Source organism: Strix aluco, chromosome 20 (assembly GCF_031877795.1).
Source record: "Strix aluco isolate bStrAlu1 chromosome 20, bStrAlu1.hap1, whole genome shotgun sequence".
In the NCBI taxonomy this organism is placed as follows: domain Eukaryota; kingdom Metazoa; phylum Chordata; class Aves; order Strigiformes; family Strigidae; genus Strix; species Strix aluco.
This window is the reverse complement of record NC_133950.1, coordinates 12,647,318-12,667,593: the sequence shown is the minus strand read 5'-3', so window position 1 is coordinate 12,667,593 and position 20,276 is coordinate 12,647,318. Positions and strand designations below refer to the sequence as shown.

The following is a 20,276-nucleotide window of genomic DNA, read 5'->3' as shown; positions in this document are numbered from 1 at the left end:
TGCACTGTGAACAGAATATTGACCCCACTGAAGTGAGCGCAAAAGTCCTCTTGAGCTGAATGCTGCCAGGATTTCATGTTGAGATTTAAGAGGGATCACTCACACTGCACAAAACTAAGCGGGCGGACGAGGGAACCGCATGGCTAATTGCTGCCATTGCCCGAGCGACAGCAGACAAAACCACTTCTCACTGGAGTTTGGTATGAACGCTCCTGAAGGCTGTATTTCACACATGCCATGCATCATTTCTACCCTAGCCTTCTTACCTGAATCCTAAATAACACTTCAGGAAGAAATGTACATGCAGGAAAGGTATGAGACCAATCTAAGCTAAGCTTCACATTTAAAATTATAGGGTTTAAAATTCCAAACGCTAGCCAGGGAGCTGTCAAAATCAATAAGGACTTTGCTCATTAAAAGAATAAACACAAAAAGTCAACCAAACAAAAAAGCCCAGAAAACATCTCGTCTTCTTGGTAGCCCTCTTAGTGGGAAAACAGAGTTGTTACAGCAAAGGTAACTCTCTGAACTGTTCACACAGATGTTCAAGCAGGAGAAACTCAGTCCCTGCAGGACCTCAGAGGTCTTGCTTAGCACCAGAAGAGCTGCCCCACAGGACCCCTAAACCACAGTTATCGCATCAAGACCTTGACCAAAGCGGTGCTGCTGTACATCAAGGCAAAGAGGAGATACTCACAGGTTCTCCAGGCAGACCTCTGGGTCCGACTTCGCCATCGTCTCCCTGCTCAGCAGCAAAGGCGCAGAGAGAAGAGGAAAAAGAGACAGAACAAACCAGTTATACTTCAGCTGCATCACAGGTGTTTTATTCTTGTGCAATAATAATCACACAGAAAACCAGCTTTGTTGGGGTAATCATAGAATCGTTTAGGCTGGGAAAGATCTTTAAAATCGAGTCCAACTGTTAACCCAACACAGCCAAGTCCAGCACTAAACCACGTCTCTAACTGCCGCATCTACATGTCTTTTAAATACCTCCAGGGATGGTGACACAACCCCTTCCCTGGGCAGCCTGTTCCAACGCTTGACAACCCTTTCAGTGAAGAAATTTTTCCTAATATCCAATCTAAACCTCCCCTGGAGCAACTTGAGGTCACTTCCTCTTGTGCTATCGCTTGTTACTCGGGAGAAGAGACCGACCCCCACCTCGCTACAACCTCCTTTCAGGTAGTTGTAGAGTGTGATCAGTCTCCCCTGAATCTTCTTTTCTCCAGGCTAAACACCCCCAGTTCCCTCAGCCTCTCCTCATAGGACCTGTGCTCTAGACCCTTCACCAGCTTCGTTGCCCTTCTCTGGACACGAGATAATAAAAGGGTAGCTGTGCATAAGGAAGACCTCATAAGCCTGGAGACTCATACTGCGTGTGCAGCATTTACCAAGGATTAGAAATGCTGTAAGGGTACTTCAACATTCATGTTGATGTTTATAAAGATGGATTTTGCTAATATACAAGATATTGTAGAAACAATTCAGAGCACGCAAGTCAATAACCGCATGATTTAGTATCAAACTGAATGGGAAGCCAGCACAGGAGCACTGCCCCGGGGAACGTGATTTAGCCAAATTAGTCCATGGGGGTCCTCAAATAAACCAGAAGCAGCAAAGGGGTAATTGCTCACCCCTCCACTCCCATGTCCTGCTGATGCCCCACTGATCCCCCAGGAGTATTAGATGGTTCCCCTGTATTTCTTTTAAATCATCTAAAACCTGAGGCTCTTTCTCAGGAGATCAATAGCAGCCAGCCCTTGTACACCCTCCTCTTCCGCTGATAAAATTCATGTTCTTCCCAGTTATGCCCTCTGAGCTTCTCTCCCCGCACGCCTTGAAAGGTTTCCTTTTCTCTCTAGGATGAAAGTTCTCCAGACGCTTGTTCTTCCACCACAAGACACAGGTGTGGTCTTTCCAATTTAAAACCACTTCACAGCCACAACTAATTAATCCTCACAACCTCATGGTGAGGAAGGTGTTATTGCCTGTGTTTTACAGAGGAAACCAATAGCCAAAGGTGGAAAGAAATCATGGAGGGGGATTAGAGCCTGGGAAATCCATACTCGCTCCTCACAGCTATGGATTCAGCATTTTCAATCTCTCCTCTTAAACCAGCCCTTCTAGACCTGTAATCACTTAGTTTGAGCTTTGCTGAAGGCCTTCGATTATTGACTAAACAGTGTGGAAGGAGAAGTGAATAATTTAATCTTTAATTCCCACATCTGTCTGGAATTTCTATTCCCCAAGTCTTGCTGCAGTTTCCTGGATCTTAGAAAATCAGAAGTGATAGTTCACACACCTAGAGGATAAACGTTTTCCTTCTGTTATTTTTTGATTTTAACAAAAACTGAGTTTTCTAACCGGATCCTCAAAAACAAATTCCTCTTTTCACTTTTATTTCCACCCCCTTGCTCTGCTTCCCTCTTGCCATGGTGACCCGCAGCATCCCCAGGACACAAGGACGAGGTGCTGCCGCTGCCAAATGGCAGCAGATGACATACTGGTGCTGGCTGCTCTTGCCACGTCTCTGGCTGATATTGCATCTGCTTCTTGTTTACAGGAGTTAATTACGAATTCAAAGGACTGCTGAATCCAGAGATAGACTTACCCTCTCCCCATCCTCTCCAGGTGCCCCTGGGGGTCCATGGGGGCCTGGCTCACCCTATAAAGAAACAGCAGAAAAGCTTAAGAGAAGGCAGAGATTCTCTGGCAATAGAAAACATGAGGTAACATTGAGAAACCAAGCAACAGACTTGACTTTTCTGTCTGCACCATGTGCTGAAGGTACTCATACCCTCGCAGTTCCCATCTCCCTGTGCTCTCTGAAGCTGCAGCCCCTTCTCTACCTGCTCAGGACCATGCGTTGGCTCCAGCACTGACAGACTAATGTCCTCCAGGGTCTAGAGCTCACGGGACTGACTGGTGACACCTTGGCAGGGGTCTGGGAACCAAGCAGGCACTGTAGCTCCTTCAGGAGAGGGACTCAGGCTCTGCAGGTGGTTATTGCTTTACCCAAGGCATGTTATTCCATTTCTGGCTGATTAAGCATCTCAGGCACCGTCTTCCCTTTCCTGTGTAGCTTGTAATCACGATGCAATCTCTGCTGTTCAAACACTCCCTTGCTTTATAAAGCAATGGCTGCACTCTCTAGGGAGGGCAGGCACGAACAGCCTGCCAAAATAACCGACGTCTTGCATTTTTTTCCCCATTGTTTAATTATAAAGAGAAGAATCCCATTATAATTTCTGGCAATTTCCATCCACAACTGCACTGTCTAAAAGCAGATTTGCCTCTTGCTTTATTTTTCAGTCTGTGTTTTATTAAGGCAATTTTTCTCCCCCTCCTTTCCAATTTCAAGCAGTCCCAGAAGGACCTTGCAGCTTCCCAGGATGTGAATGGCGTGCCTGGGAGGGATGCTGTGACATCCTGCATGCTCTTACGGGACACTCATCCTCTCCTAATTGCACCATTGTAGCTTGTCCCCAGCAATAGCTGCCCTCCCCCCAGCACCTCCCAGCCACCTCCTCCTGCCAAGGTTTCATTACAGACCGTGGCCAGAAGACAAGTGGAAGATAACTTACTCTATTTCCCTTCTCACCAGGCAAACCAGCCAAGCCATCAAATCCTCGGTCACCCTAAAAGAAAAACCAGTTTAGTACACATTTCCACCTGCTGTTGAATATCTTTCCAATTTGTTTCCCTTCTGTGTCAAGGAGGGATCGATTTTCTCCCTCAGACATTCAGCCTTCGCCTCCCATCAGACCAGTGATGATTTCAAAGTTATGGATTAAAAAAAGGAAAAAGCTCAAAGTCATTTTACCTCGTCCCTCTTCCCTCAGCACCTACGGTTTTAAATGTTTTTTTGTGTGGATTTCAGAGCTTCTCTGGGTGACTTCTGTATGATCTAAAGCATCTCACTTCTGGACAGGTTCTTCTAGTCCATTTATTTATTAATTCCATGGAATTACAAATGACAATCCACTGGTGAGCAAACTGGACACTAGTATTGCCACGCCTGCCAATAGGTCCCCAAACACCACCTTGAGCTTTACTACGATCCATCCCATACATCCTTTTAACCCTCCTGGACACTCCAAGGAGACAAATATCTACACAAATAAATTCTGGAAAATGTCTTAATGAAGTCAAGGTCAGAAGACAGCTCTATTTTGACCTAAAAAGGAATGTCATCAGCTGGTAAACTTGGCAACTTCACATGGATGCTTAAGGGTATTGCGAAAGGGGCATCTCCATGCTACCCTGCAAAGAAAGAGCAGCCTGCTCTGCCCGACCAGCCACAAAACCACCTGTGAGACCGGGATGTATAGGGGATATATAGCCCCAGACTACTCGTACTGGGAAGGCAAATCAAGGCAAGGATAGTTCCCAGCATACCTCTCTTCTTATACATCTCCAGTAGCTCCTGCCACTGTCTACTGCTGTAAATGCAGCTCTGGGCCAAACAGAGCTTTGGGCATCCTTCTGGGGAGCATGATGCCAAGCTCAAAATAATGAGCTCTGCTAAGAGACCGGGTGTGTTAATTTGTGCTTGGCACCGTGTTGAGAAAGTCATGCAACCTCACGCTGGCAGAACACAGGCAGCGCTTGCCAGCATCTGCCTGCAAATGACCATGCCGAACGTCCCCTGAGTGTGCTCCTCATGTCCCCTGCCCAGGTCCGTGGATGCTCCCAAAGGAAACAGGCAACGGCGAGAAGTTCAAGTGTGAGGGAGAAAAAGCAGAACCCCATTAGTCCTAGAGCAGGCGGGCAGCAGGAGCCTGCCCTCCCAGGGCTTTCGCCCGTGCCCATGCAGCTCCTGCGGGTTGGGATGTGGAGAGCTCAAGGGTTTCTCTCCAAACTTGTGCCCTGTTACAGGTCTCCTGTGTGCTGGGGGGAAATTGGGACAGGAATGCAGAGAGACAGCCTTTTCCTGAAAGCCTCAACTCTTTGGAAATATGAGAAGAGACAGGGGCGTTTGAAAATTGTGGGTGACACCATCTCCTAATGCCCAGGGCAGAAGGCAGCAAGCACCACCCAGTAGATAGATAGAAAAGTCCCTTTTTCTCTGTAAAGACATGAAGCCACTTGCATTTTCACATACTAATGGTATGTGAAAATAGCACCAGCTCCTCCCTTCCACAAATCTTTTACCTATTAGCAAGGAAAGTCGAATACACCTGAGCGGATTGGAGGACAGATAGGTCTGGCCAAGACTGGCCAAGTTGTACCCAGCTCCTTCCTTCTGGCAGGTCCTAGAGCATCGCTCTGTCTCTGCTCACAGCAAATTTCCTTCTCCTTTCCAGCTCTGCTCATTATTCTGTTTTCCCTTCTTCCCTGGCATCCACTCCTTTGAGGGCAGTTGACGCTCATTAAAGCACTTTACTGGATAAATGATTTGGAGTCTCCTGTCTCTGTATCAAAACCCCCCATCTATTCCAGCTTTAAGTATCTACATAGTAAAGTACTTAAACCTTCTAATACATGATTCCCTGAGCAAACTTTCTCTGCATTCAATTTCAGTGGAACAGCTTCTTTCTTGCTTCATAATACCAGCAGATCACAGCTGAATGAAGGGATTTTGTCTCAAATAAAAATACAGGGCATTAAAATTCCTCACCACGCCTTCTACATTTTCTCACCCAGTTAATAGGTTTTTTTTTTTTGGTAGTTATATTTTAGGACATTTCCAACCGCTCATTCATGTTTGTTTTTCATAATTGGGATTCCAAAGTATTTGTTCTACAACTGCAGCCAAGGGAACATATTTCATTCTTAAGAGGATCCAGCAATTTAAAAAATTTGCATGAAAAAAGAAAGGAAAAGAAAGGAAAGATTGCTATTCTGCCTTCTAGGTGTGTGCTTAACTTCCCTCTCTCAAACATGGAGCTCATGACTTCACAGGAGCTGCTGGACCATTTAAACAACCTCCTCCAAGCAAGGTGGGTTCCTTCTGCCAAGGGCCCCTCAGTTCATGCTTGCTAAAAAGAAGATGCAGATTCCAAAAGCACATAAATACGTGGCGCTACCTTTGGTCCTGTCTGGCCTGGCATTCCCCGGGCACCGTCACTGCCAGCTCGTCCCTGCAACAGAGAAAAGCAAAGTCAAATACAAAGGGTAAGGCAGGACCGCAGGGACATCTGCTCTTTGGTCTGTGGCCGAGTGAAGTTTTATTTAAGTCGGATCGCTGGCTGGGGAGCAGCTTCCCTTGGTGAGGGAAAAAATGCTGGTCTGTTTTTGAAGCAGCACCCCGGGCTCAGCCTGGTGCTAATGAGGGGTGTGAGACAAATGGCAACGAAGCTGCTTCACTAGATGGGATGCTGGGACATGGTCATTGATTTTAATTTGAAATAATTATCTTCCAGCACATTTTAAGATATGCTAATGATGATGTCTGCATATTGAAATGAGATACTTTTTTTTTTTTTAAGCAAGCCAGAAGTGGGTCACAAAAAAGACTTGTTTCTTCCTCTGGCAAGCCGAATCACGACAAGCCAGAGGATGGAGTAAAATAAAAATCAGCATCAGGGATGTCGACAGAGCGAGTGAGCACAATTTATACCGGCTTCAGCAACCCTCGGGGGACTGGATCCTCCTCGCACACTACAGACTTGGGGACTGTCCAAACCAGCCCGGAGTGTTTATGCAGCTACAGCCTCAACGCCACAGGGCAAAAAATAAAAAATTAAGACCAAGAAACTTGCAGTTCTCCCCACACCGCCCGGCTTTTAACTCTCATCCTCATTTGCGTCTGCCCAGATGGACAGAGAACTCCTGGACAAGCCACCGGCTGGCCGCCGGCCTGCTCTTGTGCAACACGCTCGGTGCTCAGAAATTGTTTGGCAGCAGAAACAATTTCTAGCAGAAATTATAGTTAATGCAGCCGTCAGCGCAGCTCCCAGGACACTTACCCTGCGGCCTGGTTTTCCTGCTGGACCAGGAGGACCCTGGATGCCTCGTGGACCCTGCAAGACATCAAGGAGAGAGGAAGAAATGCCATCACCCAAAGGCACAACAGACGGACCCAACGCCTGCTGGCATCGCAGACCAGGCGCTGCTGGGGCTGTCAGGGTCACCAGGGCTACAAAAAAGGGACATGAATCCCTCGAGTAGAGCTCGTGGTTCAAAATACACAGGAAAGGCTCAGGACTGAGCATCTCTGGACAGGAATTGCATGAATTCATCCACGAGGAAGCTTTTGCCCTGCAAGCAGCTCCATGTGGTGGAGACAAATCACTGCCCTCACCATTAGGAAATAGGAACTTTCCCTTAATGCAGGATTTACGGCTTGGAAGAACAATTTCCTGAGCATTAGCGAACTCCCCACACTCCAACCTGTCTCATATTTACAGGACTCCTCCACGGATGTCTTTGCAGGAAAGGACTACCACCTGCAGAATTTTACATCGTTGGCTTAAAATTATGTCTTGAGTCTGCATTTGGATACATGAAGGGACATTTACATGCAAAACAGATGTTCCCACACCTTCCTACTTTCAGCTGGCATTGGGTTACTGAATTGTTCCTTCACAACAGCCTCTAAAGCAGAACTGGCTGCTCCACGCCTTCCTTTCCCCCCCCCAGATCCCCCGGTCGCCCGATTTGCCCGTACTCACCTGAGGTCCCATGTCTCCAGCTTCTCCCTTTAGTCCTCCACTGCCTGGGGGTCCCTTTGGACAGAGAACATGATTTATTACATTTTTCCCCAACAGAGCCAGAGGGAAGCTTCATACCATGTTAAGAAAGAGCCATTCATGCAGGTAACCCAGAGCACCCACGGAGCCAGCGCCGGCTGGGTCTGCTCCGTCCTCGCTTGCCCGTTCACTTACCATGGGGCCCGGCCGCCCCGTCAGACCCATTGGACCCGCTGGTCCCCTCAGTGCCAGCTGCAACAGAAAGAGAAACGTGGCTCAGTTGGTGTCTCTGCTCCATCGCTGCAACAGCACAAAGCCACCATCGCCCCAACATCCACACGTTCTCTCCACACCCCAAGAACTACAAATCCTTGGAGCAACGTTTGTACCCTCTGTGAATTTACCCAAAAGCATCCAACTTGCTGCCCCACCAACTCCTTTCTGCAGCCACAAAGGGGCAAAGCCCCCAGACGGTGCATGGGTCTGCTGAGAGGACATATGGACCTTCACCCTGCCTGCCTACAGGCATCCTCACCCCTTACACCAACTCTGCACCGTGCACATAAAGTACAAAACCCCTGTACAGGTGCGTGTAGACACACCCTGGCCCAGACCCAGGGCAGATGGAGGGGCGAGGAGCTACCTGCATTTAACCAGATGAGAAGCTGCCCCTGCAGGTCCGATTCCCTTTTCCATCATCACATATAGCCACAATAAAATGGATGCTTTTGGCAACAAATTATTGAAGGTAAACATCAAAACTTTGCCTGGACAGGCTTATAGGGGTTTGTTCACATATATTTATGATCTTAGTTCAGTTTAGGAGGATTTTTCTTTTTCATCCTAGGAGTTTTGGAGGATTTTTTTTCCTTTTTTTGTTACTATTTAATATCCTGCAAACAGAACGACAATTCTATTTGCAACAGGGGGCTTTTAGCTCAATAATTAAGGAGTCATGTAACCATGCATCAAGTCAGTAATTTCCATGGTGGGTAATGGGGCTGGTCCACACTTTAAAACATCCCTCGGACAATTTGTTCTCTCGTGACAATTCAACACTTTAAAAGAGTTGCAATTATCTGTGTACTCCAGTAATTAAAATCTACCCGTGATTGCACTTGGAATGGCATAAATATTGCACAAATGCTAGATTATGTGGCATCTTTTTACAACACCCCATTAAAAGGGAAATGCTCTGAAACACTGCTGGCTGGGACAATGTTCAGTGTCTAGTGAAAGCCAAATTTTAAGGGAATAAATCAACCTAATAATGCAATTAACAACAACGGTAACAAGAAAAACAAAGCCTCAGAAAAGGAAAGAAGATATCCCTCCACCCTGCAGGACTCTTTTTCCATTCCTGCCATATCATGTAACTTCCCCAACAAAAGAAATGTCATTTATTTCCCTTTCTGCTTTGGTATCAGGGTTTTCAGCTGACAACAGATTGAAGTTAACCAAGAAATGGAATTTTTCCTCTATGGAAATATTCAACTTTTCCATTCACAGCCCAAAAGTCCCCAGGATTTATCTATATTTTAAATTTTTCCCAAAAATTGAAAATTAAAAAGACAGAGAAAAGGGACTTTGAGTGAGGGGAGGAAGGTTCTTTGTTTTTTCATAACAGTCACAATTTTCACCAGGCAGAAAAAAAAAAAAAGAACAAGAACAGAGAGTCTGAGAAAGCAGATGCTTCTCATGAAATGTTCATCTGGGCAAAACCTCTATTTCCCAGCAAAATAAAATGCTGATGGAAAAACTGTAGGCAGCCTTGAAATTAAGACTGACAAGGTAACAACAGAAACATAATCCACCAACATTATTCTCAAAGCAAGGTTAATGGACAGGAAAATGCAGTGGCTAGTGGCATCAGGGCCCTATACTCTCCCTGAATATGTATAAAATCAAATTCCTTTGTAAGAGAGGAGTTAGATGGAAACCAGAATAACCCCAGCTAAGCCAAACCCCTTGTTGTAAACCTAAAAGGGGCACGTGCCTCCATCTGGGTGGAGACCCCAATGGACTTTATTTCATTCAAGGGTGAAATAAATTGCTTTTCAGCCTATTTCAGCAGACTGGCCCAAAAAGTCTGAGCTAAAGCGACTGCCAACAGCTCTGAATAACAGACTGGCTACATCCGAGCCACATATCCCAGCTGCAGACACATGTGGGCTTCGGACCTGAGGAGCACACCTAAGCTCTGTCCCCGGATGACTGCATTTGGCAGGGAGAGAAGCAGCACCCCCAGAGCTGTGTCCCTTTGCAAACTGCCTCCCTAAATTATCTTGTATTTTCCCCTTTACTGCAAGGGTGTGCTTACAGCCAGGATTTGGTCTCTCCTGGGCAAGATCAGGGCAAACACAGCAGGAGGGCACTTGTGGGGTCCCCGCGTGTTCCCTTCTGCTGTAATTGTGCCTCTTGCATCTCTGCTTTTAACATGTCAACGATTAAATTTAACTTCACACAGGCACTCATGGAAGAAAAATTTTAAAGCTGTACTGGCTAGAAATTAAGTTTTATTTTGAACAGATGACTATGAAGCCTTATACATTAAGGTACTCATCTAGGCAGGGAACAGGAGTTGCACTGGGAATGTGCACAGCTGATCTTGTTTCACCAGCAAACCTACATAATGACCACCACCAGGAATTATGTGATCATCAATCAATAAGGTCATACAAGGAAAAAAAGGTTGCATGGATAGTCATCATGTATTTCCAAATAAATATATTAAAGAAAATTGCAGTCTGCCTGTTGAGAATCATGGAGCTGGGAACAGTTTACATCTGTGACATACATTTAATTATTACAATTTACTGGGAAAAAAAAAATGAAACAAAAGAAGGAAAGAAAACCCCTACAGCACATACCACAGCTGTTCGTATACTCTCAAAACTCTCAGCATAAACACTACTGAAGCCAAGAGGTCTATGTCTCCTGGCACTGGCTGAAGGCCTGGTCTGAGGTCTGCAGGCAATTTAAAACCATGTTTCTAGGGCCTAGCCTACTGCTGGCCATTAGGAAAAGGCCAAGTCATCCAGATGTCATCACCTCAAGCCACACAAGCAATTCCAACTTAGATGAGAGGCTGTCGCCACCACTAGCACTATGGATGGTGCAACTATGAAGACATCTCCTCCGAGACATTTATTCTGGTCCTCCTCTGCTTCCTTGGGCACCTGCTGCAAGAGACATCCCCACCGCCCTTCACTTACCCTGGCCTGCTGCAGGATGGCTTGGGCTTGGGCCTCCTGGGCTGACACGAGAGGTCCTTTAGAGCCAGCATCTCCTCCTCCACTAAAGCGGAACTGATAGGAACAAGATGGAGAAAGCAGGTCACAGGGTTGCTGTCCCTCACCCTCACGCTAGCCTCGCTCCTAAACAACTCTGTTCAGCATGACTGACCCAACCCCACCACTGTCCTTCCAGACCATCCACCGCATTCTCAGGTCACCCAGCTCCCAGGCACAAACCGACCGTTTCCCACGTCTGTACCCACACAGCAAATCCTGCCAGCTCAAAGTAACGCACAATAAGAGGGATTGTAGGCTCTGAACTGTAAGGACCTCACACACCACCGTTTAAACAAAATGCAAAGTTCTCACAGAGCTGATATTCCCCGTGCGGATGCTGTTGGCCAGGAGACCCCCGGAGATGGGGTTGCATCAGGTTATTTGGCTGTAGCTGCCTGTTTGTCCCAGGACAAAGGCTGTATTTCTCAAGTGTGGCAGCACACTTCAAAGAACAGAGTTTGGACTATTGTTCAAGCCAGGATCCTTCAGCACACAAAGGATTTAAAAAAACCCAAGTATTAATGTTTTATTTTCCCAAACTTGAAAGGGAAGGAGTTTAATGTTTTCTTCTGCCTCTTCCACCCCCAACAGCTACAAGCCCACTTTCCAGGACACACACCCTTCTCCCGCCTTAATTGCATGTGTGTTTGGAGTTTTGCAAGAAGGACTCTCCAGGCTGCAGAACCTACTTGGACGGCTCTTTCACCTCCATTTCACCTCCGCGTTTCTCTTGGTTGGCGCTAGGTATATGACCACATGAACTTGGCAAGCAGATTCAAAGATGCAATTTATAGGCCTACGGTTGGTTACTGTAGGGGCCAACAAATGTATTGTAGTGGCCAGCTAAGCTCCATGTTGAGCACTTGGCCCAGGCTGTCCTAGGCACCCTGCCAGGAACCTACACAAGTATCACCCTACCATTTGGAGCCTGTACAAGAGTGTTGCGGTTTTTCACTAAAGACTCTTTCCTTTTGGTACCTAACCACTTATTTTCAGCAGCTGGTTTCCTTAGGGCTTTCTCACATCAAAGCAGACACAAAATATAACCATTCCTTCAGCATCCCAGAACCGAGAAGGCTGACTCGGTACTTGCTAGCTTCATGTAGGAGAAAAAAAACCAATGCAGATTAACCACTGGTCATCAAAAGAGAGTGGTTCATTCAGGTGCTTACAATTTTGGCACCTGCTTTGAAGAGCTGCTAGAGGTTCCTCACTGTAGGAGGGAGGGTTCTGCCTGGAAAATGGGCCCTTGGAGGTGTCTTCAGTTACTTTTTCATGACTTTCATTCTCCAACACCATGCCCAGTCAGAAACACTTAAGCTTATTCATCGCTTCTGGAAATTTTTATCTACCTGCCTTGTGCTTTTGACCAGTGGAAGAAGTTACAGTGATTTGCAAAATGTAAACTTACAAGGGGAACCATCCGGATCCATATTTTATAATGTGTCCTTGGTGTAAAAGAGATGGGAGACTTCTGCAAGAACAGGCACTAAGCAGTAGCAAAGCAAAGCCAGACTCATTTAAATGCTTTTTTAGCTACGCTTGTACTTACAGGCAACATAAGCATTGTCCCTGGTGGTCCTGGTAAACCATCTGCTCCTGGAAGACCTGGGCGACCGGGTGGTCCCTACAAGAAAAATAAAAATAAACTTCTGTAGTGCCATTTTAGTCAGATCCATGCGTAAGTAGTCGTGGCTGTAAAGGCATATGTCGTAATATAAAAGGCTCCCTATCTTGACAGACAGGCATTGGGCATGTAGACATCCCAATGTCATGGTAGATTTTCTGGAAGCACATCTGTAAGCACACATAATTTTTCTTAGTAATTCCCTCTTCTTACATCCTGGTCCTCATATTTCCAGGGTCTGCCATATGAAATTTTCGAGCGAGCAATAAAAGTCTCTGCAATGTTCCGAGTTAATGGAATCAATGTTTAGCTGCGTCTGTTAAAACCCATATATGTATATGAAACTTCATAACTCAGGTCAGCGAGATAGAAACGTGGAAAGATAAATACATTTCTGTACATGTTAAGTCATCTGGGTCGTTCCATTTTTCTCTCTTCTGTCTTTTTTTTTAGTCTTACTTCCATCTACAATGGAGTGATCCTGTCAGCGGCTGTAAATCAGCAAAACTCTGAGGATCTCAATGGAGCTGTGCTGATTAACATCAGTTGAGTATCTTTAACTTGTACTAAAGAAACGAGTATGCAGTAAAAGATCTATTGATGAAGCTATAAATAATCAAATATGGCCAATTTTCCTAAGACAGCCCATAGATTATTTGCATTCCCAACTGTGTACTTGGCAAAAAGTTTAAGTTAACCCAAATTTGCACATCCATCCAGCAATTCTACATGCAAATGAGGATGACATCCAACTACTCAGTGTGCATGCCTAATCGCAGTTTTCACACCAGCTTAAGGAGCCCAAGGCAAGGGTGACTTGATCACGTCCCAGTGAGGCCGAGAGCAGCCCTGGTGCTCTTTTTATGGCCAGACAGGACTCCCTGGCTAACGGCTCAGGCTTGAGGACTTGGACACTCCCCTATTTAGTAAACACCAATAATAAATCTATCTGTGGAGAATCCAAAGCTCTTGGAAGGGCAAGCAGCAAAGATCTATATGAGTTCTCACTCTCTTCAACCTGCCTGAAGCCCTCCAGCCTGTGCAGACACCAAACAAAAGTAAAAATAAACTCCTGCCACAAATCACAGACATACATGGACAGGCTACAGGGACACAGAAGAGCCAGATCTTGCCCGAGAAAGTTGCACACTCAACCCACAAGGCAAAGAGAGGTGGATAAAGGTGGGAAAGGGAGGAGGGAAAGACAGGCAACAAAGTCCCTAAAAATCAGAACATTTAAAAAAACCAAACCACCAAACCAAAACATTTGAAGCGTTATCCTTGCCCCACTGCTTCCAGCAAGATCTTGGTGCATCTTTTTGCATCTCTCACATCTCTTTGTTCCCTCTTCTTCCCTTCCCTCTATACCATGTTCAACTAACATTTCCCCTCCCTCTTAAAAAGGAACCCAAAACATTCAAGCCAAAGTTTCAAGCCCTAAATTAGAGCCCAGCACCAGGGTGGGGGTGAAGAGCTGCCACTACTCCACCCTGCCCATCGCTCCGGCTGGGCTGTGGCTGGACCTGCACCACAATTACAGGGCAGAGCAGTGCTGCGGACGAGGAGCCGAGCTCTGCACCGCAACCGGCCCGGAATAACAAAGCTGCTCCCAGCGCTGCAGCAGACAGCGCTGCAGCCAGTGATTTATCAGCAAAAAAAAAAAAAAAAAAAAATCCAGCAGCTCCCTCAGCGCCAAAGGGAGACTGCATAACACCAGCCCATCCATTTTTCAAGACAAGCTCATGATGTTACATTCATGCTGTTTACTTAGTCTGGCCGACACCGGAGTCCCTGACTCTGCTGATGAGGTGCAGAGGGCAGTCCCATCTGTTGGAGCAGAAGCACAATAAATAATTTAGGCCAGACTCATTTTATATAATAAACTTTCTTCCCTCTTTCTCTTCTCCTTTAACTCTGGTCCTGCATATGATGGATCAGCAATAAGCTTGTTTATCTCTCTGTGTGTACTCTGACTGACAAATGTTGATGCAATGTTTTTATACATAAACGCCTCTTTTTGTTTCAGGTTGGGTGTGTGAGGTCTTTTCCTTGCGGGGTGGAGCAGCGGGGGGCAATGGCATGGAGGAAAATCAAACCCATAAAGCACTTTGTACATTTAAATTCATGAATGCCTTTAAGAAATGCAGCATGCCAGACTCTCGGTCGGTATAAATCTGTGTCACTCTCATTATGTAAATAGAGATTTGCTGATATATAGCAGCCAGGGATGGGGACTTCAACTTTCATTTGGTGCAGTGCTCTAAAATGCCATGCTGAGTGCAAACACTAATGCAATATTTCAAGGGAATGTTTAAACTGAAACCTCAGTGTGTTAGTGCTCAGGCTCCTCGAGTAGCAGACAGTGATGGAGCAGTGCCCAGCAGCCACAGTACTGAAACTCAAAATTTGTTTTAAGTGTCTCTCTCTAGGATTATTCTTCTGCCATTTCCAGCCCTGGTCAGAAAATTATGCAGCAGATGATCTTTCTAGGGGTCCTCTAGGTAAGGCAGCCCTTGCCATCTGATGGAAAAAAGGGCACTCTGAAAACATCAAGCCTTTCAGAGCCCCAGAAAGGATTTTAGGGATCTGTTACACTTCTGAGATGCAAAACTGTCCTCAAGGGGACTAAATCCACTGGGATGCAATGACTGCTTGGTCTTGGAAGATAGAGCTATTATTGCACTGTGACCAGCCTTCCCCCAGAGCCATGCTGACTGAGCACCCCAACACCCCAGCTTTCCACACACAACGAGGTCGGTGACAGACCTGCAGTTTGCCCTAATGCTGCAGCTCATCTTCTTCAAAGAAGTAAATTTACCCACTTCCTTCGTTCCAGTCTGGTCTCCCAAGTGCCATATTTCCTTCTTCCCACTGCTCGAAGAAACCTGCCTAAGTCATCCTAAACCATTCCCCCGCCCCAGACGAGTCCTCTGAAACCTCCCACAAACAGGCTGCTCTGCAGCTTTGTCGGTGACGCCAGCTCTTCTTCACGTTGTAAAATAACTGGGATAAATGAAAAAACTGACATCATGAATAAAACAGAGCTAAATGAGTGTTGGCCAATATTAACATAGCTGAATATTGTTGGTATATTAATTCAGTGCACCTGCCTGATTGCAAATAAAAAGTCTTTCTATCAGATGCAGGCATAGGAAACGTTCTTAACTGTACACATATAAGTGTCATGTAAATTCATGAGCTATGCGCAGGGTTAATAACAAACAAATTAAAAGAGGAGCAGCTCTAATTGAAAAGGAGTATTTTAATACAGTTGCAGTTCCTGGCTCTGCAAGTTCATCACTTCTCTGTGCACAATATGTTGTATTACATTCTGTTCTGGACACTCAGAAAAGCAAGATGTGCCGTCTGTGCTAGAATGCAAATTACGCCTTTCATTTCAGGGTGTGGAACAACATCATTGAGGACAGTGTGTCTGCTGCTGCTTGGCTTTGGTTGGCTTCAAGAGAAGCCTGGCCAGCAAATGTCTGCATCTGCCTGGACAAACAGCAGAAATACTGACTCCCTTGTCACCAGAGTCAGCATCCATCCTGCCAGGCAACTGAATTCTTTGGAGCAGAAGCAGCACATCAAGGGGAGAAGAAGAGAAAGCTGGGCAACATGTAGGACCCATGCAGGATGACGACCCACCAAGAACCTGATGAACCCAAACAGCTCTTTTGACTAATCCACTGCAAGAGGCAAAGACCTTGCCCAGCTTGCCCATCCTCTATGAAGTCTGGCACCCAAGGATGCAGAGGCCTCCCTCGGTCCTTCTGCCGGAGTAGTGCAGGAGGAACCGGGACTGCGGGGTCTCAAGGGTTAAGCCAACCTCTGAGCAGTGGCCCTGGCTCCTGGCCATGGGCTGAGCCCGCAGCTGCGTATTGACTTTCTGAGCTCGCAGGCACCGATCGATGGAGCAGTCAGGGCTTCTCGTTCTCAATCATGTCACAACCACAAGAAACATTATTACTGTTCCATCAAAAAACAATAAATACACCAGGAGTGTAAATGAGGTGGGGGTCTTCACAGCAATGCTCCAGGGGGGATGCAGGAGCGCAGCGGCCAGCAGACTCCAGCCAAGTCCCTGTGGACCAACAAGGCAACAAAGAGCCTTAATTAAAAAAAAACAATGCACCAGGGCCCAGGTTAGGGTCATTGCCACAAGAATGCCCCAACACCTGAGTAATCTCCTCAAGTACACCTTAAAATCGCAGCAGACACTTCCCAGTGCAGGCCAGCAACGATTTTATTTCTCTCATGGGTTGTGTTTTGCAACATTTGTGTCATAGGGCTGGGAAGCGAATAATGAAGGTCTGGAGCCCGCTGGTTGCTTTGTCCTCCAGCAGCCAGGAAAGCTGGGAACCCAACCCCTGCTGCCCGTGCCCCCGGGGAAGTCAGCCAGGCCCTGGGGTGTCCCAAACCCACCCAAGGGGATAGTAATTTGGAAAAGCACCAAACTGCAGAGGGGCAGTTCCCCATCCCTTGCTTATTGCTGACGAGCAGGTGGGATGGAGAATGACCTCGATGGGTGGAAGAGGAATGACGGCAAGAGCAGCGCTAGGGAAGGACGATAGCTCAAGGGTACAGCAGACAGCAGAGGGAACACAGCTGGATTTTAAAAGCCTAGGGGAGAAGAGAGAGGTAAAAAACAGCTTAAAAATAACACCTGTGAAAGTTAAGGCTCAGCCTCCACTTAACCCATGCAGAGAGCCAGGCCAGGAAGAACTTAGGGAAAAATACTCATCCTTTCTGTCTAATTGGTGCTTTTATATTTTGATACATCCCTTCTTGTGTCCTGGTGTATAAACACACTTAGTCACCTCCAAAGGTGCCTCAGCTGGTATCGCTGTGCCCACAGCCAGGCTGGGAGTAAGATAAAATGAAAACCAGAGGGTTTGATGAACACCTGATGGCAACCACAGAGGAAACCATGGCAAATATCTGGCACCACTCCAGCATTAAAAATGAGGCTGAGGTGAGATCCTTGGTAGCGCAGAGATCTTGTTCTGATCCTCTGCAATGGAGTGAATTCTCCCTGCTATTCTTTCTGGGTCTTAGGTTGCTCAATTAAGACAGGAAAAGAAAGTTTAAAAAAAAAATATAAAAAAAGAGATAAGCAAGGCCACAACACAAATCCTTAGCAGCAGTTGTAGGAATTAGCTGTGCTAAGACACATCAGAACAGCACAACACTCCTTCTCTATCCAGACCTCCCCATCTGAACCTGAGCATTGACTCTTCCCACCTTGTCTAAGCAGAATTCAACCAAAACCTGCCAGAAGAGTAGGAAGCCCTACAAACGCAGAGAGCCTGGGTGACCCCAGCTTACCCTCCCCAGGCACCCAGGAGGCAAACAGGATGCAGTTCCCCATCTGGAAACCAACTGTTGGATCGGTGGAGGATGCTGCGGCACATGCGAGCCTGCCACTGGTAGCGGGCTGCCTTATCTGCCAGAAAAACATGCTCAGGACCTCAGTGATCAGATTAGGGAAGCGTTTGCTGATAAGCGCTCCCTTCCTTGGGAAGGTTTTTTGCATTCGCTGGGTGACAGCAGCGGGATGTTGCGTGTGCTGGTGCATCTCCTGTGATCTGTGTCGCTGCTGTTCTCCTCCCTCCCGCGCTTTCCAGGAGAAACTCTGGAAAAACAGACCTCAAACAAAGCCAGCCTTCAGAAACCAACCTGTAGGCACGTTTTTCTGGCTTTTTGCTGACAGGACTGTCGGGATGCCTCACAGCACCATAAGCCACAGGTGGAGGCTGGCGTTAGGGCTGCTGGGAGCCCCATTCCCCAGATGAAACAGCAGTACACTAGAAGCTATTTTGAAAGCATATTTGACTGCACTCAACATCACAATGCACCAAGGCACCGAAATGGTGTCAAGCTCCAAAAGCTCCATTTGTTTTGCTTACACAAACCTGCAGAAATCAATGAATTTACTCATGCGAGGCGACTGCTGCTGGTACACATGTCCCCCCCGTGCCGCTGCCGCACCAGCCTGCGGTCCCATGCGCCGCTCCGCTGGGCTGCATCGAGACAGGAACCGCTCTCCTCCTGCCAGCACAGCCCTGATTTTGGTGCTCCATCACCCAAACCAACATTGCTCAAGGGCTCTACATGCACTCCTCTAGTTTCAGACCCAAACCGAGCTGCTCTGACAGCTGAGGCTGAGCCCATCTCAGCCTCTGTGCAAAATCAGAGCCTGTCTGTGCTATGGTGAATCACAGAATCATCTGGGTTGGAAAAGACCTTGAAGCTCCTCCAGTCCAACCATGAACCTCACACTGACAGTTCTCAACTCCACCAGATCCCTCAGTGCTGGGTCAACCCGACTCCTAAACCTCTCCAGGGATGGGGACTCCCCCTCTACCCTGGGCAGCCCATTCCAACGCCCAACAACCCCTTCTGCAAAGAAATCCTTCCTAAGAGCCAGTCTGACCCTGCCCTGGTGCAGCTTGAGGCCATTCCCTCTTGTCCTATTGCTTGTTCCTTGGTTCAAGAGAATCATCCCCCCTCTCTGCACCCTCCTTTCAGGGAGTTGTAGAGGGTCATGAGGTCTCCCCTCAGCCTCCTCTTCTCCACACTAAACCCCCCCAGTTCCCTCAGCCGCTCCCCATCAGACCTGTGCTCCAGACCCTGCACCAGCTCCGTTGCCCTTCTCTGGACACGCTCGAGTCATTCAATGGCCTTTTTGGAGTGAGGGGCCCAAAACTGAACCCACTCATCGAGGGGCGGCCTCACCAGTGCTGAGCACAGGGGTAAGATCCCTCCCCTGTCCCTGCTAGCCACGCTATGGCTGATACAAGCCAGGATACCATTGGCCTTCCTGGCCACATCGCTGGCTCATTATCAATCCCCCCCCCCAGGTCCCTCTCTGACTGGCAGCTCTCCAGCCACTCCTCCCCAACCCTGTAGCCCTGCTGAGGGTTGTTGTGGCCAAGGTGCAGCACCCGGCATTTGGCCTTATTGAAACTCATACAGTTGGCCTCAGCCCATCGCTCCAGCCTGTCGAGATCTCTCTGCAGAGCCTCCCTACCCTTGAGGTGATCAACACTCCCACCCAACTTGGTGTCATCTTCCACTAGATATCAGGCCAAAATTCCCGCTGGGTACAGGGCTGGGAGCAGCGTGCAGCATGGTCCCTGTCTGCCCAAGCAGCTGTGAAAGGGTCCCCACTTGCCTGGCTGCCTCTGCCGGGAAGGGGGAATGAGCTCAAACTGTGGGTGAGCAAAGGGGAATAAGGAATGTATTGGTACAAGGGTTGTCTCAGAGACTCAGCTCAGGCAGTGAGGAGAGCGGGTTTTAATTTTCAGCACTGCCAAGCCCACGGATGGCTGCTTGGATGGTGCTTGTGCACCACTTACTGACCTGAGGCTCAAGTTCAGCAGCTGCCAGAGCACAGGTCATTCCTGATCCCAGGTGAGAACTCAGCAATAACGAACAGATACACAACTCTGAGCAACGCGCTGTGCTAAACTGTGGGATCTGGGGCCACAGCCCACAAAAGTGCTTGGGAAGGAGGAGGAAGACGGTGGCTTCTGTAGGCAGCAGTTTGCAAAACAGTGGCTGCTAGGGACAAAACTGATTTAAAGTAACAACAAAACCCAATACGCAAAACCTAAGTTACTCCATTGCTAAAGCACACGCATCAGCCTCCTAGGGCTCGCCTGGTACAGACCAATAATCCACGTACAGAAAAGGTGAGGTGCTGCACAGGAGCCA

General features: G+C 47.4%; 1 protein-coding gene across 2 annotated transcripts in view; it reads right to left on the bottom strand.

The window, feature by feature from the left end:
- Positions 1–20,276, bottom strand: part of COL5A1 (collagen type V alpha 1 chain) — a 160,499-nt gene that overhangs the window by 56,188 nt on the left and 84,035 nt on the right. For both annotated transcript variants that reach the window (XM_074846323.1, XM_074846324.1), the window contains exons 12-20: positions 12,483–12,557; positions 10,853–10,945; positions 7,833–7,889; positions 7,620–7,673; positions 6,915–6,968; positions 6,033–6,086; positions 3,588–3,641; positions 2,615–2,668; positions 698–742 (exon numbers count right to left, since the gene is read on the bottom strand). In XM_074846323.1, coding sequence (XP_074702424.1) covers positions 698–742; positions 2,615–2,668; positions 3,588–3,641; positions 6,033–6,086; positions 6,915–6,968; positions 7,620–7,673; positions 7,833–7,889; positions 10,853–10,945; positions 12,483–12,557 — 540 coding nt within the window. The remainder of the gene's footprint in view (positions 1–697; positions 743–2,614; positions 2,669–3,587; positions 3,642–6,032; positions 6,087–6,914; positions 6,969–7,619; positions 7,674–7,832; positions 7,890–10,852; positions 10,946–12,482; positions 12,558–20,276) is intronic.